At 34.1% G+C, this 15,818-nt stretch overlaps 1 protein-coding gene across 1 annotated transcript in view; it reads right to left on the reverse strand.

Annotated features, from left to right (window-relative positions):
- Positions 1–9,407: 9,407 nt before the first annotated feature.
- The window catches only part of LRRIQ3 (leucine rich repeats and IQ motif containing 3), a gene marked incomplete at both ends in the record, with an annotated part of 87,151 nt that continues 80,740 nt past the window's right edge, over positions 9,408–15,818 (reverse strand). The window contains one exon of the mRNA XM_080691443.1: positions 9,408–9,564. Coding sequence (XP_080547569.1) covers positions 9,408–9,564 — 157 coding nt within the window. The remainder of the gene's footprint in view (positions 9,565–15,818) is intronic.

The following is a 15,818-nucleotide window of genomic DNA, read 5'->3' on the forward strand; positions in this document are numbered from 1 at the left end:
AACTAAAGTTATTTTAGATGTTGATAAATGTTTTAGCCTTCTCATGGGTATAATCCAAAAGACTAGCACATGACATAGAGGGAGGAAGATTTATTTGCTCAAAGTTTTGTGTAGATTCTGGGTTCAGTTCCTGTAAGGCCTAGGTCTTGAGAATCAAGACATGGTAGCAGAAAGTTGAGAGAGCGCACAAGGGCTCTGCTCTTCAACTCATGGGAGCCAAAAGCAGACAGAGAAACCAAGGGAAGGAGAGAGCCTGATATAATCCTCAAGGCCACACCTCCAAGGACCTCTCTTTAGCAACCAAGCTTTGCTTCCAACATTGCTACCCTGTTTCTGTGAAGGTTAGAGAAATAGTTTAAATTCAAACTATTACAATATTTCATAACTTGCATGACAAAATGATAGTAATATTTAATATAATAATAAATAGAACATGAATACTGTATTTTAAAAATAACTAAAGCAATGAATAAATCAATAAGTCACCCTAAACAAATATCAATAAAATAATTATAAAAACTTACTCATTAGAATTAGGTACTTCTGCCGGGCGTGGTGACGCACACTCCCCGTGCTTGGGAGGCTGAGACAGGAGGATCTCACAGGTTCGAAGCCAGCTTTAGCTACTTAGTGAGGCTCTCAGCAACTTAGTGAGACCCTGTTTCCAAATAAAATTAAAAGAAGGTCTGGGAGTATAGCCCGGAGGTAGAAAGCCTCTGGGTTCCACCCCCAGTACCACCAAAAAAAAAAAAAAAAAAAAAAAAAAAAAAAAAAAGAATTAGGTACTTCTTGTTAAAAATAAATAAATAAATACTTGGAGCCAGGTGTGGTGGCACATACTTGTAATCCCCGCACTTGGGAGGCGGAGACAAGAGGATCTCACAGGTTCGAATCCAGCCTTGCTTAAGAGACCCTGTTTCCAAATAAAAATATAAAATAGGTCTGGGAGTATAGCCCAGAGGTAGAAAGGTTTCCAGGAACTCCAGTACCATTAAAAAAAAAAAAAAAAAAAAAAAAAAAAAAAAAAAAAAAAAAAACTTGGGTGGTTGGTGTTAAGAAAATATAAGCCAGACATGGTAGCACACACTAGTAATCCCAGCATTTGGGAGGCTGAGACAAGAGGATAGTGGTTCATGGACAGTTTCACCTACTTAGTGAGGCCCTTCACAACTCAGTGACACCTTGTTTCAAAATAAATAATAAAAGGCCGGGCGTGGTGGCACACGCTTGTAATCCCTGCGCTTGGGAGGCAGAGACAGGAGGATCACGCAGGTTTGAAGCCAGCTGCGTGCACTGGCTTAGGAGACCCTGTTTCCAAATAAAAATGTAAAAATTGGTCTGGGAGTGTAGCCCCGAGGTAGAAGGGCTTCCAGGAACCCCAGTACCACCAAAATAAATAAATAATAAAATAAAATAAATAAATAAATAATAAAAAATAGGGCTGAAGGTGTAGCTTGGAGTTAGAATGCCCTTGGGTTCCATCCCTAGTACTGCAATATAGATGATAGATAGATAGATAGATAGATAGATAGATAGATAGATAGATAGATAGATATAAATTTTACATTATATATTTAAAAATTTTACATTTTATATTTTTATATATAACTCATTTTTTCAATTTTTTCAGCTTTCCTGCTCAGGTTTTTCTAAGGCAGGTGTCATGTTGACAGTCTCTTGGATTTAATCTTACTTTTTTGTGTGTGGTGTTTAGGATTGAGCCCAGGGGCAGTCTAACACTGAGCTATACCTCCAGCCCAATTTTGTGTTCTTTATTTTGAAATAAGGTCTTACTAAGTTGTGAAGGGCCTCACTAAGTAGCTGAGGCTGGCCATGAACCTGGATCCTACTGTCTCTGACTCCCCAAGTACTGAGATTTCAAGCGTGCACCATCACATCTGGTGTTTTTTAATATTCAACACTTCAAAGTCTCTTTTGGTTGATTGTTTAAAAGATATAGCAGTTCTAGTAAGAATCTGAGTTCACGTCTTGCTAAATTTGGCTTACCTGACATTATAAAAATTTTGAAATGTAATTTTATTATGTAAGAGCTACAAATATGTTAAATCTGAAACGATAGAAAACAAAACAGAGAATTAGGTTATAATACTAGGACTTTCTTGAAGGGTACTTTAGAAACACCCTTTTTTTGCTTCATACAGAAATCAGAGTCATTGTGAAATGGTCTATATTCCTTTGTTTACTCATTTTCTTAACAAATATTCTTGAATGCTCACTATATGCCAAACACTCTGCTAATTATTAAATATAGATGGTACAAATCTTAAATTTCTATATATGTTATATATTATATATATAGATAGAGATGCCTATTTCAAATGAGTTTCCTTGTGATGATTGGTTAAAGATAATTTTCAAATACTCTTGTTGGAGATAAGCTTGGCTATACATGCACCCAAAATATTTTATCTGCTCTCCAGCATTTCCCAAATCCTTCAGATTAGGTGAAGACATGTGAAAAGTTTTAGCCAAAACTCTGGGGGAAATGACTTAATAAGTCATTTGGAGCTAAAGCATTCAAAGACTGTTAGGCCACCTCCTTTCTACCATGCTTTTTTTCTGGCCACAGCAGCATTACAGACCACGTGGAAGAGACACCGAAGCTAGGAAACAGTGGTACCTTTTCCAGCCATGTTAGATCTGTAGTATCAGGGAGAAATGAACAACATTGGGCAAAGATCTGAGTGTCCAGTATCCTAATCTATTTCAGGCTCTTGAGTACAAGAGAATTAACCTGAAAGGATGCAGTGTTAATGTAAAATGTTGGTGTTATATCTATCACTGTTTTTGTTAACTTCAGTCATTTTCAGTCATTTGTACACACAAACTGGCATCTGTGTACTCATTTAAACATAAGCATGCACACACACACACAGACTTATGATCATACACAGAGGGCATCTTTTATGTTTGTTTGTATATTTTTCAGATAGCAAGACAATTTTTTAACACAGAATTTACCATGTATCAGTTTTCTGGTGAATAGGGCCAATGTCTATAGATTTTGCCAACAAGTGAGCCATTTTTATGAGATCTGGCTCATCTTAAAGTCCACACACTGTACTTTAGCCAGATTATTTGAACTACTTTAACCCGTGCTGATAAATTTTCTGAAGCAAGAACTGCCTCCTCAGATGGAAGAAAACCTGTATTTATAAGTTTATCATGTAACTTTCCTCTTTTCTAAAGTACTTTGTGAGTCAAGAGCTTGGCAAGAAAGGTATCCTGACTGCACTTTGCATTCTGGCTAGGAGGATGACAGCAGGCAGGGAGAAAGGAGGCCAGAAAAATGTATGGCTAACAATTGTGCATGCAGGAAGTATTCTTTTCAAAGCAATGATAAAGTACTTCCTTCTTTATTTAACTCTCATAATCATTCTTCTTTTTTATCTAAAGAGCCACATTTTTAGAAGTAAAATTCTAAAAAAAATAAAATTCAGCTTTCAGGTTTGTTACTTTTCCCCTCTAAATGTGGTATAAAGGAGAGAGTAGCAGGTTTTTAAAATTACTGTAAATGGGGCTTTTAACCTAAAAGTTGATTCCTCAGCAGTTGGGGAATAGTCGAGATAGTCAATTCAAAAAGTATGGCAAAGGGGAGTTTTCTTCTTAAAATTTCAGTGGCATTGAATGCTTATATCTCAGTTTTGTCAATGTATAAAATATACTTATCAATTTGTTGCATCTACACACTCATAGTATTTTAATAAAAACAATTAAACTTTAAAGGGGAATTATTAGTTGTTCAAGAACTAAATAGTACACACAGAAAATTTAAAGTATCTCTTTTTCTTAACTTATTTAGCACTGGAGATACAAAAATAAATAAAATACAGTGAATAATCAAATGGGTAGAAAAAAAGGTATAATCAAAGAGTTGTATTCCCTTATGTACATGATGTACATTTCCAAATATATCAGTCAATCACTTAGCCAAACATGGGAAGAAAAAGAGGTGAGATGGGAAAAGGCTAAATGAGTGATGTGTCTTGTATGCTTCTACCATCTTTTATCCCATTACGATGTATAACTACAATACGCCAATAAAAATAATAATAATAAAATGTAATGTCATGTAATAAGTAGTATTACAGGAATATGTGTAGAAGCATTGTGAGAGCAGACCCATCAACTCTAGAAGAGCAATTAGAAGATCTCCAGACAAACAAGAAATGAAGGACACTTGAGACAGAGGAATCAGAATTATGAATATCAAATAGCTAGAATATTGAGCTTGTTAATTTCAATGGAAAGAGAAACTGGAAAGAAGAATATGGCAAGATTAAGTTTTTTTTCCTGCTAAGTGAAAAAGATTTTTATTTTATCCTATAGCACTGAGTACACTATCAATGAATAAATTTACATTTAAAATGATAGATATACAAAATAGATTTGAGGAAAGAGAAGAGATAAATTATATATTGTCATTGGAGATTCCAAGTAGAAGAATGATGAGATAAGAGGATGGACATGATATAGTTAGGAATAAAATAGTGAGAGATGTTACACACTACCCACAAGATAGGTCCTGAAAAAATCATGAATTTCGCCAGGCATGGTGGCGCACGCTTGTAATCCCCGTGCTTGGGAGGCGGAGACAGGAGGATCGCACAGGTTTGAAACCAGCCATGCGTGCTGGCTTAAGAGACCCTGTTTCTAAATAAAAAAATAAAATAGGTCTGGGAGTGTAGCCCGGAAGTAGAAGGGCTTCCAGTACCACCAAAAAAATCATGAATTTATTTTCTATTATATTGAATCCGAATACCATGGCAGATATACAAGTGCACATGTGCAGCAGAATGTTAGAAATATATCTGGAATTCAGAAGATAATTCTGTTAGCACATGTTACTATACAGGTAACATAAAAAAATAATTCTTCATCCTATACACTTGGAAACATATGGGGATTGAAAAGTAGGCTGGATGTAGAAGAATATGTAATAGTCTATTCATGCTTCTATAACAAAAGCAATATTCTTCTGGAGACTAAAAAGCTCAAAACCGAGATCCTTTAGTTTCAGGGAACAAACTGCTTCCTTGTTCATGGATGGAAATTTTCTTATTGTGTCCTTACATGGTGGAAGAAGTGAGGAAAATCCCTGGGGCTTATTTTATTAGGATGCTAATCTCATTCATGAGGTCTTCTCCCTCATGACCTAATTATCTCATCTCTAAATAACCATACCTTACATTTGGAATTTGGGATTAAGTTTCAATGTATGAATTACTTGGGAACATTCATTCTATGAACATGTTCATACCAAAATTTGAGAAAAAAAAACAAGAATAAAAATAAAAATCCTAAATAAACGAAAGTGGAGAGAGTATGTATCTCTATCAGACCCATTCTATATGAAATGCTAAACAGCATTTCTCTTTTAAAGTATATTTTTATTGGTGCACTGTAATCCTACATCATAATGAGGTGTCATGTGATATAAACATACATGCACACAGCACTTGGTGTGAATCCCTCTGGATCACACTCCACTTCCCCCTTCCACTTTAATGTATGATTTTAAAAATATTTCTGGGCTTCAAAGTATAGATTTCTAGCATGACTTTTGGAAATTTAGGATACATATTAGGACTAGAGATTAAAAACTAGAGATAGAGACCATGAATTATTTAAAACAAAAAGTAAGTGACAGTAAGTTTCTTGAGATTGACTTGGAAGAGTACATGCATAAGAAAATTTACCCGCCTTAGAAACTGACATAAGTATAATATCCTTTGCCTTCAAGAAACTCAGAGTTGGATGGAAGCAGTTAAGGAAATTGTTGATTACCAGCTGTATAATAAAAACGATAAAAGATTCAAAGTATAGAATGGGTGCATAGAGAAAAGGAAACAGCAGTAAATCTAATGAATATGAATGACTTATTCCAAATATATCACACAAATAAGCTTACCATGTCTTGATGGTTCCTCGCAAATCTCACATAAATAGTGAATTCTCCTAAAACTACAGAGAGAAGATGATTTCTGCTTCCATTACTGCTCACTTACCTTTATTAAATGCTGACTTTGTGGAAAATACTATACTGCTTTATGTCTTATTTTTTTCATTTAAATTTCATAACAATTCTATCTGACATGGTTTATTATTTTCATTACATCCCTAAAATGTATCATTTTAAAAATAAACAGAAAATGAGTAACAAAAAAATTGGCTAACTTGCTATTGGAAATTTAAGTCTGTCATTCTTTCTACCACTCCATTATATCTGCCTTCGTTCTTTTAGTATAATCATCAGAATATCAATATGGCTAGCTCATTAGTTAACTGCTAATTAACAAGAAAGTGAGTGTAGTGCCATGGATTTAAACAGACAGCTATTATTCTACAAAAAATTAGAAAAATACTACCAGCATTTGATAGTAGTCCAGCATAAAAGTACATGTAAAATAAGTAATCTCTGGAAACTAAAAATAGTTTTGTAAAATTAGAGAATTCTTAAAGCAACAGAAAGTTAAGATATGCATATCTAACTGGTGAGTTACTTGTATTAAGTACATAAGGTCATAATTATAGCAATGAATATATTCATCTCCCTTAAATATTTGAAAATAAAATAAAAAGTGACTGGAATTTTAAAAATTTTGTACATATTTAATATTTTATATATTTGTTCAAATTATTACCAGTAGTATTAAATACTTAATATATAACATTTCTGTATACTTTATGTATTCTCTCTTCCTCCTCCACTTCCACATATCTGCAAAAAAGGCAAACATATTAAAGGCAAATACAGTAAAAAAAAAAAAAAAAATCTCCAGTGAAGGCAATAAGAATGTTTAAATTTCAGCCTGGCATGGTGGCGCACGCTTATAATCCCCACATTGAGAGGCGGAGACAGGAGGATCACGCAGGTTCGGAGCCAGTCTCACTGGCTTAAGAGACCCTGTTTCCAAATAAAAATATAAAAAAAATTGTGTCGGGGAGAGTAGCCCGGAGGTAGAAGGGTTTCCAGGAACCCCAGTACCACCAAAAATAAATAAATAAATTTTTAAAAAAGTTTGTTTCGTATTTCATATTTTCTAAATGTTTATAATAGCATGAATCATTGGTATATTGCTGAGAGTCTTATTTAAAAAAAGAAATTTTAAACTTATTTTAATAAAATAAACAGAAATTCCATTGTTTATTTATTCCCCAAACATTTTTTGTGTGTGTGTGTGGTACTGGGGGTGAAACCCAGGGGCTTTTCTACTTTTAGCCTATAGTCCCAGACCTATTTTATATTTTATTTGGAAACAGGGTCTCACTAAGTTCCTGAGAGCCTCACTCAGTAGCTGAGACTGGCTTTGAACCTGTGTGATCCTCCTGTCTCAACCTCCCAAGCGTGGGGATTACAAGTGTGAAGCACCATGCCCAGCTTTTCCAGAAACTTTTAATCTATTAATCTGCTGATGAACACCTTGACTGGTTTCAAACTTGTGATATAGAAATGGAAATATATTACTATAATACTCTAATATCTGTCCCTTTGGAAAGATACCCATGAGTGGTTTAGCTGGATCATATTGTTTATACACTCCTAGTTTTCTGAGAAATCTCCACACTGATCGCCATAGTAGCTGCACTTACTTGAAATCCAACCAACATTGTAGAAGAGTTCCCTAAATCATCGCCAGCATTTAGTTTTGTTTGACTTCTTTAGGATTGTCATTCTGATAAGGAGTAGATTAAATCTCAGTGTAATTTTGATTTGTATCTTCCCTGATTGCCAGTGATGTTGCACAATTTATCTATTGGCCATTTGTATCCCTTCCTTTGTGAAGTGTTTATTTAGCTCAATATCTCCTCTCTTGAATGGATTATTATTAATATTATTATCTTATATCTTAAGTTATTTGTATATTCTAGACATGAATGGAATAGTTGGCAAAGATCTTTTCCCAATCTGTAGGCTCTCTCTTTAGATCCATGATGGTTTTCTTTCTTTCTTTCTTTCTTTCTTTCTTTCTTTCTTTCTTTCTTTCTTTCTTTCTTTTTTTTTTTTTTTTTGTCTTTTGACTTCCCAGCTTTATGACTTTCTTACAGGTAAAGGTGTGAAATAGTAAATAAAAAATTAAAATTACTCATATTTGAAGAATAAAGGCCAGAATATTTGTCTCATAAGGTATGGTGAAAGTTTTTTGAAAGGCATCTATAGAATAAAAAAGTCATTTTATTTTATTTTTTTATTATTTTTTTTATTTTTTGGTGGTACTGGGGTTCCTGGAAGCCCTTCTTCCTCCGGGCTACACTCCCAGACCTATTTTATATTTTTGAAACAGGGTCTCTTACGCCAGCATGGCTGGCTTCGAACCTGCATGATCCTCCTGTCTCCGCCTCCCAAGCGCAGGGATTACAAGCGTGCGCCACCACACCCGGCAAAAAGTCATTTTAAAAGTATTTATCTTCTTTGGTTTTCTTGGTGAGCAGAAACTTTTTAATGTCATCCCATTTATTAATTCTTGTTTTAATTTCCTGAGATTTGGGAGGGGGTCTTATTGATATATAATCAGTGAAATTTTATTCAGCAGTAAAGAAAAACAAAATGTAATTTGCAGGAAAATGAATGGACCTAGAAAATATATATTAAGTGAGATTGGCTAGTCACAGAAAGTGAAGGGACATATTTTTTTTGGTCATATGTAGAATCTAGGGAGTAATCTGGATACCAGATTACTCCAGATATTGGAGAAGAAACTCTAGTGGAGCCAGGGAGCTGGTCTAAGGGAAGGTGTGGGGAGAGGAAGGATCAATGAAAAAATCACTTCTATTGACATTAGTATCTATGTAAGAATACCAATGTCAACCTCAATATCCTGTATGGAAGGGGAGGGGGAGCTCACTAACTGCTGTGTGTGTGTCTGTCATTATAGTTATGAATTACATTATGATGTGAGACTATAATGCACCAATAAAAGTATTTAAAGTTAATTAAATAAACATGGAAATATAATCTAATATGTGCAATCAGGTAATAAAAGCAATTGGAGCACATAATGTCTTAATAAAAGTAAGCAGGAGGGGCAAAAATTATAGTAACCTTGCCAGAGAAACTAAAAATAGCTTACAAATTGCTACTGAGGGTATGAAAAAGATTATAAGCAGTGTCTTTGAAAAATTGCTTGCAATAAGTGAAATCAGTTTTAATTCTTCCTGGAGTATCTAGAGAGCTAAGATACCTTTTAGGGGTACCAAGTCTACTAGATTTATGTTAAATTATGATCAACACAAACTTTTTAACTATCTTTTATATTTTTTGAAGATTTATACACAAATTTATCTTGTAACATAGAGTATTTCTTTCAGGATATTATTTCAAAGTTCTTCAGCTGAAAGTAATGGCCAGAATTGAAAATGATCACAGGATGTGATTTGCTATGGGTTCATTTTGTCATTTCTTTGGGAATTTTAGAGACGACATTTGTTTTTATGATTGCAACTCTCTTTTTAGCATCTTGAAATCTGTCACAGGCTTTCTGGAAGGCAATCACATCAAGAACAAACTTTTCTTCTCGGTGTTTTCTATATATGTCTTGAGCCCTAAAAAAACCCCAGAAAGGTAGTAAAATGAGATCATTTAATATAACAATTAAATTTTCATAATAACATTATTTAGATGGTTTCAAAATAGATCTACACAAGTAGGAAAAACACAATTTCATTAGTCAAATTTTATTATATCATTAAATAATATTCATATTAGACTATATTAGTTATACAATTACATATAACTGTATAAACTTATATTATCTATTCATATGAGAATAATATTTATAAGATTTTTATTACCTCTTACTAAAAATTCTTATAAGCCATCACTTAGATTCCCAAAAATGCATATTAACTAGACTGTGCCATGATTTATAGAACTTCTAATTAAATGTCAGTAAAACTAACCTTCTTATAGTACTCGGTTATGGATAAAATCATTCTCTCAAAGTTTATATGTTATAACCCTAACCCTCATTATCTTTTTTTTTTTTTTTTTTGGTGGTACTAGGGGTGAAACCCAGAGGCTTTCTACCTCCAGGCTATACTCTCAGACCTATTTTATATTTCAGTTGGAAACAGGGTCTCAATAAGTTGCTGAGAGCCTCATTCAGTAGGTGAGGCTGGCTTTGAACCTGTGTGATCCTCCTGTCTCAGCCTCCCAAGGGTTGAGATTACAAGCATGTGCCACCACGCCTGGCTAACCCTCATTATCTTATAACTTAATTTTGAGATAGGGCTTTTAAGAAGTAATTAAGGTTAAATGTACTCAGAGGGATAGGTTATCATCTAATATAGTTACTATTCTTATAAAAAGAGTAAGACATCAGTAAGGTGTACTCACAGAAGAAAAGTCATGTGAGAACACAGCAAGGAGGCCATCTGCCAGCCTCAGGAGAAAGTATACTACTTTGAGCCTGTATTTTATGCCTTCAGAACTATGAAAAAAAATAAATTTCTGTTTTGTAAGCCAATCAGTCTGTGACATTTTGTCACAGCAGCCTTAGCAGAGGAATATAAGGCTTTAAGTATTATGGGCTTTAAGTTGGGGGAAAATACTCCATGTTATCAAGCAAAACTGAGAAATATCATAGGCCTCAGAATTCATTCATCCAATAGCTATATTTAGTCTGACCTATCTCTAGAAGCTACAGACACAAAGAAAATATGCAGAAAGATATGTGATAAAGAGGACAATGTGAATCTAATTGAAAGTTAAAAGAAAAACTCAGGAATATATACATGGAATATCATGGTAGTGTAATGAAAGCAAGGTGGACTGCGGAACAAAGAATTTATAATTAAAATCTGGAGAGTAGGGAGAGGCAAAAAAAAAGGGAGTTGAAATAACCCTGGAACTGAGTCTTGAAAATTGTATTTTTCAGGAAGAAAGTGAGAGGAAGATCATTTTTTTTCAAGTTGTTTGTATGATCTAAACAGCTAAAATAAAAACAAAGGGAGCAGCATGATTGCATGTTCCGCAAACTGGCGTTATAGTGACTGCCCGGTTCATAAAGTTCTGAGAACACAGAAGCGGCTTAGCTTGGAGGAACAAGATCAAGACCAGAGGGCACATTACTTCCATGCGGATGTGTTCATAAACCTTGACTTTGGGAGTAAATAAGAAGTGTAAGTCTAGAAAGCAAAACTTATTAACTGTATGATTTGTGATACATTATTTAAATTATCTCTACCTAATTCTTTTCATCTTTAAAAGAGTATAATCCAACTCATAGAGTATAGTGAAGGACTAGATGAGTTTATGCATTACAAATTATTTGAAAAATGTCTGAAATTTATTAGTTCCTGTTACTGGATGTATAGTAGTAGCACTTATCTGAATAGGAAATATGGGAAGAAGCATAAGATGGGAGATGGAAATTCCGTTTTGGTCATGGTGATATCCAAGAACTTGGCTATCCATATGGTGATCTACAGGGATCTGATTACAGAGAAACAATGTCTTATCCTTTAACAAATTGGGGCAGAGGAAGGATTTCAGACAAAGAAGGAGAAACTTTAGTGGAGTTAGGGAGGGGTTCTAAGAGAGGGAAGTGGAAGGGAGGAGGGAAACTCAGTAAGAGAAACACTTCAATGGATGTGATGCACCTACACAAATATATCAGTGCCAGGCACAATGTCCTGCACTGGAAGGGGAGGGAGCGGTGTGGGAGTTGGGGGGGGGCATGCTTGCCTAGGCCTAGTGCTGTGTACCTGTACGCCTCTATCACTCTGAACTACACACACACACGCACACACACACACACACACACACCCCTGCAGGTAGAAAAGATACTTTTCCTGGATTTAAAATTCAGTTCTGAAATTTAAGGAATGCATGATTTTGCACTGAGTTATCATGCATGATTTGCAAGAGTTATTTAAACTCTCTGTGCCCGTTTTCTTCATCTTTATGAAGTCAGTCAATTTACTTCATGAGTTTAGTAGGAAACAAGTGAACTAATACATTTAAAGTTCTTGAAAGCTTAAAAAGTGTCTGCCATTTAGTAGGCATTCAGTAAAACTTAGCTACTACCATTAGGAGTATAGAGCTCAAAAAAGTAGTCACGTGAGCCGGGCATGGTGGCGCACGCTTGTAATCCCCGCGCTTGGGAGGCGGAGACAGGAGGGTCGCGCAGGTTCGAAGCCAGCCGCGCTGGCGTAAGAGACCCTGTTTCAAAAATATAAAATAGGTCTGGGAGTGTAGCCCAGAGGTAGAAGGGCTTCCAGGAACCCCAGTACCAAAAAAAAAAAAAAAAAAAAAGTAGTCACGTGTGAACTGTAGTAAAGAAAAAAATTGAAGCAAAAAGGCTTTATTATTAAGGGTACTAGTTAATTTGGAGATGTATATTAAAATAATTATCTATCAAGTCTTAAAGTGTGGTAAAATGTAAAAAAGTGATAAATAGACAATAATCAGTTGTACTTATACATACCAGCATCAATTACAAAATTAACTATAAGAAGGCAATTTCATTTACAAAATGACCAGAAAAATATAAAATCTTCAGACATAAGTTTAATAAAAGATATGTGAGGCCTATATTTGAAAATAAAAAAATTATGTAGATAGAAATTAAAGAATACTAACTAGTTAGTGGAGAGTTATACCATGTTCAAAGATTAAAATATAGCATTATTAAGCTGTCAGTTCTCCAAATGATATAAAATAATGCCAATTTATATACCAAGAACATTGAGGCAGAAATAAGTGCTTAAATTCATTTAAAACATATATTATATGTAATTTAATTTATTTCAAATGCATTAAATTTAAATACTTTGAATTTATTAAACTTTAAATTTGTGTGGAAATGATAAGGTCCTAGAACAACAAAAGCTATCTTGTGCAAAAAAAAAAAAAAAGAACAAAGTTGGAATCTCCATTTCTATCCTGTGACAAAAACTACCATAAATGTGCTGTTTTACAGCAACCTTATATTATTTCCTAGTTTCTATGAGTCAGAGGCTCAGGCAAGTCCTAGCTCAGTTGGGTTTCCTGCATAGTTTCTCCTAAGACTGAAATAAAAATGTCAGCCAGAGCTGTGGTTCTCATGCAGGTCTTGTGAGATTCTTCTAGAATCAATGGTTATTCATATTCTTCTCATGCTTTTTATGTCCGTTCCCATCATCTTCAAGTAGGATCATCACATCACTTTCTGATTGTATGGATGAAACTATCTTGGGAAACCCCAGGGGCAGATTTTACCTGATATACAGATTATTTAATTTAAAAATTCTCATTAATTCATACTTAAAGTATTCCTGTGGGTATTTTATCAATTTCCAGAATTAGAGCTTTCTGCTTTCTCTATCCCCTCCTTTCCCCCCACTAACTCTATTATAGCATGATCCGGGAGCTAAATTTTCAGTAATGACTTCACTAATTATTAAGACTCATCAGAACACTTTTAAGTCAAGTGATTGATACATTAATGAAAAATCAACAGCAGAACAACATCAGGGTTGATAAATTTCTGAAGTTCTTTGGCAAACGTTTTTAAGCCAGTTTTTTTCTTATTAATTTTCAATCTTAATATAAAAACATTTAGATTAAAACTAGAAAAAAATAATTTTGGGGACATACTACTGGTATTACCAATATATTACCTTATTTCTGTGTGCTTTCAAAGATACTCTTTACAAGAAGAAAAAATTCAGTTAAGATTCTTTGGAAAGCTCTTTTGACTCTATCTTCTGTGAATTAATTATGACCAGACATTCGAATTACTGTGATAAAACTATGCTTATTTTTTCTAATGTTCATGTATACTGGACTCATACTTAGATGCACCACATTACCATTGTCTTTTCCAAAATGCATTCTTAACAAAATAAATTATAGAAAATTATTTTCAAAAATCTCTCACATGCACACATACATAGCTATATAACATATATATACATACATACATACATACATATATAATGAATTAAAGAAAACGAATTTTTATTTGAGAAGAAAAATAGAATATATTTTCATACTTAAAAAATCTAAAGTATCAGCCGGGCGTGGTGGCGCAGGCTTGTAATCCCCGCGCTTGGGAGGCAGAGACAGGAGGATCGCGCAGGTTCGAAGCCAGCCGCGCTGGCGTAAGAGACCCTGTTTCAAAAATATAAAATAGGTCTGGGAGTGTAGCCCGGAGGTAGAAGGGCTTCCAGAAACCCCAGTACCACAAAAAAAAAAAAAAAAATATATATATATATATATATATATATATATATATATATATATATATATTCTTAGTAAATATTTAAAATTGCTTATAAAAGGAAAGGCAAAAAAAAAAATAAACTTTGTCCAGTGAGGCTGCAATTGATATTTCCCAGTGGATATTGGGCCTGGGTTAAGTTTCCAGTATCACACAAACAAAAACAGACAAGTTTAGATTAAAATAATTTGAGTCAATATTAGTTCTCAGAACTCCCACTTCACTAAGTTTAAAGTCAAAAAGCCTTTATCATAACATAATTTAAATGTTTTATTTGTTTGATATGGATTTGTCTAAAATCCATTCTGGAATTATTTTCTGATCTATTTCTTGAAAAGAAGTTTTGTAGCAAAATACCTATTTAAAATGCAACATTTCTTTCTGGTAGGATTCCCTCTTGCCAACCTTCCACTTTCTAATCAAGTTCATGTTTCTCAAGCATCTTCAACTACTCTCCTTTATAAATCTACTACAGGTACAGCAATAGTCACGACCTCCATCCTCTCCTCCCACTTTATCCATTCTGAACTTTCTAAATTTGTTCACTCTCTTCTCCCTGCCATACTGGTCTCCCCTTATCCTGCACTTTTCTAAATTCCAATAGATTCTCTTGCTCGCTCTCTTTTAAAGACCTTAATATGACAGATTTCCTGTGCTACACCTGGAAGGAAGGAATATTACACAGGAAAAACAAGAATAATTTAAACAAAAAGATCTCGCTAAATTCCCCTCAGTTTATTAACATTTAGGTCATATTCCCTTCTCTTTTCCAACCATTATTTTTTATTTTTTTATTTTTATTTCTTTATTTCTTTATTTTTTTGCGGGTCTGGGGATGGAACCCAGGGGCATTTGAACTCCTAGCTACACCCCCTGCCCTATTTTTTTTTATTCTTTATTTTGAAACTGGGTCTCACTGAGTTGCAGAGGGCCTCACTAAGTAGCTGAGGCTGTCCGCGAACCGCAGTCCTCCAGGTCTCAGCCTCCCAAATGCTGGGATTACAAGCGTGAGCCACCACGCCCGGCTACAACCATTATTTTTTAAATGCAGCCATAAAAACATTGTTTTCCTAGGTCTCGGGTTTATTTCTGAAGGTTCCCATGGGTTGTAAAACTTTGACCTAGTAAACTTGCTGTTGTTCTCACTATTTAATCTATCTTTTTATTTTAGGCATGTCAGCCATGACCCTTGTGGTAAGTAAAATATAAAATATTTTCTCTCCTTCAGTTTCTTGTCTTACTATCATCTACAGATTACTAGAAATTTTAATTTTATTTATTGGTAGTTCTTATGTAATTGTGTTATTGTTTTTATTATTATTTAATTCTGGTAATCTTGTTGCTTTGTGTCTTATCTTCCACCTATATTTTTAGTTTCTTGAGTAAAAAGCCTTTAATGTGTGATAGAAACTTTAGTAGCTAAAAGTGAATTACTACTTGAACAATTTGAATTGAATGTAACTATTCCTTGGTAGAAACTCTAATGATGAGTGTAAGAAAACAAAAAGTGCAGACAAATTTACTGCTATAGAATAAGCATTTGTACCAACATGAATACTAGTAATATTATAATTACTGTAAGTGAGGCTATTT

The sequence above is a fragment of the Muscardinus avellanarius genome (assembly GCF_963383645.1).
Source record: "Muscardinus avellanarius genome assembly, chromosome: 3".
NCBI lineage: Eukaryota > Metazoa > Chordata > Mammalia > Rodentia > Gliridae > Muscardinus > Muscardinus avellanarius.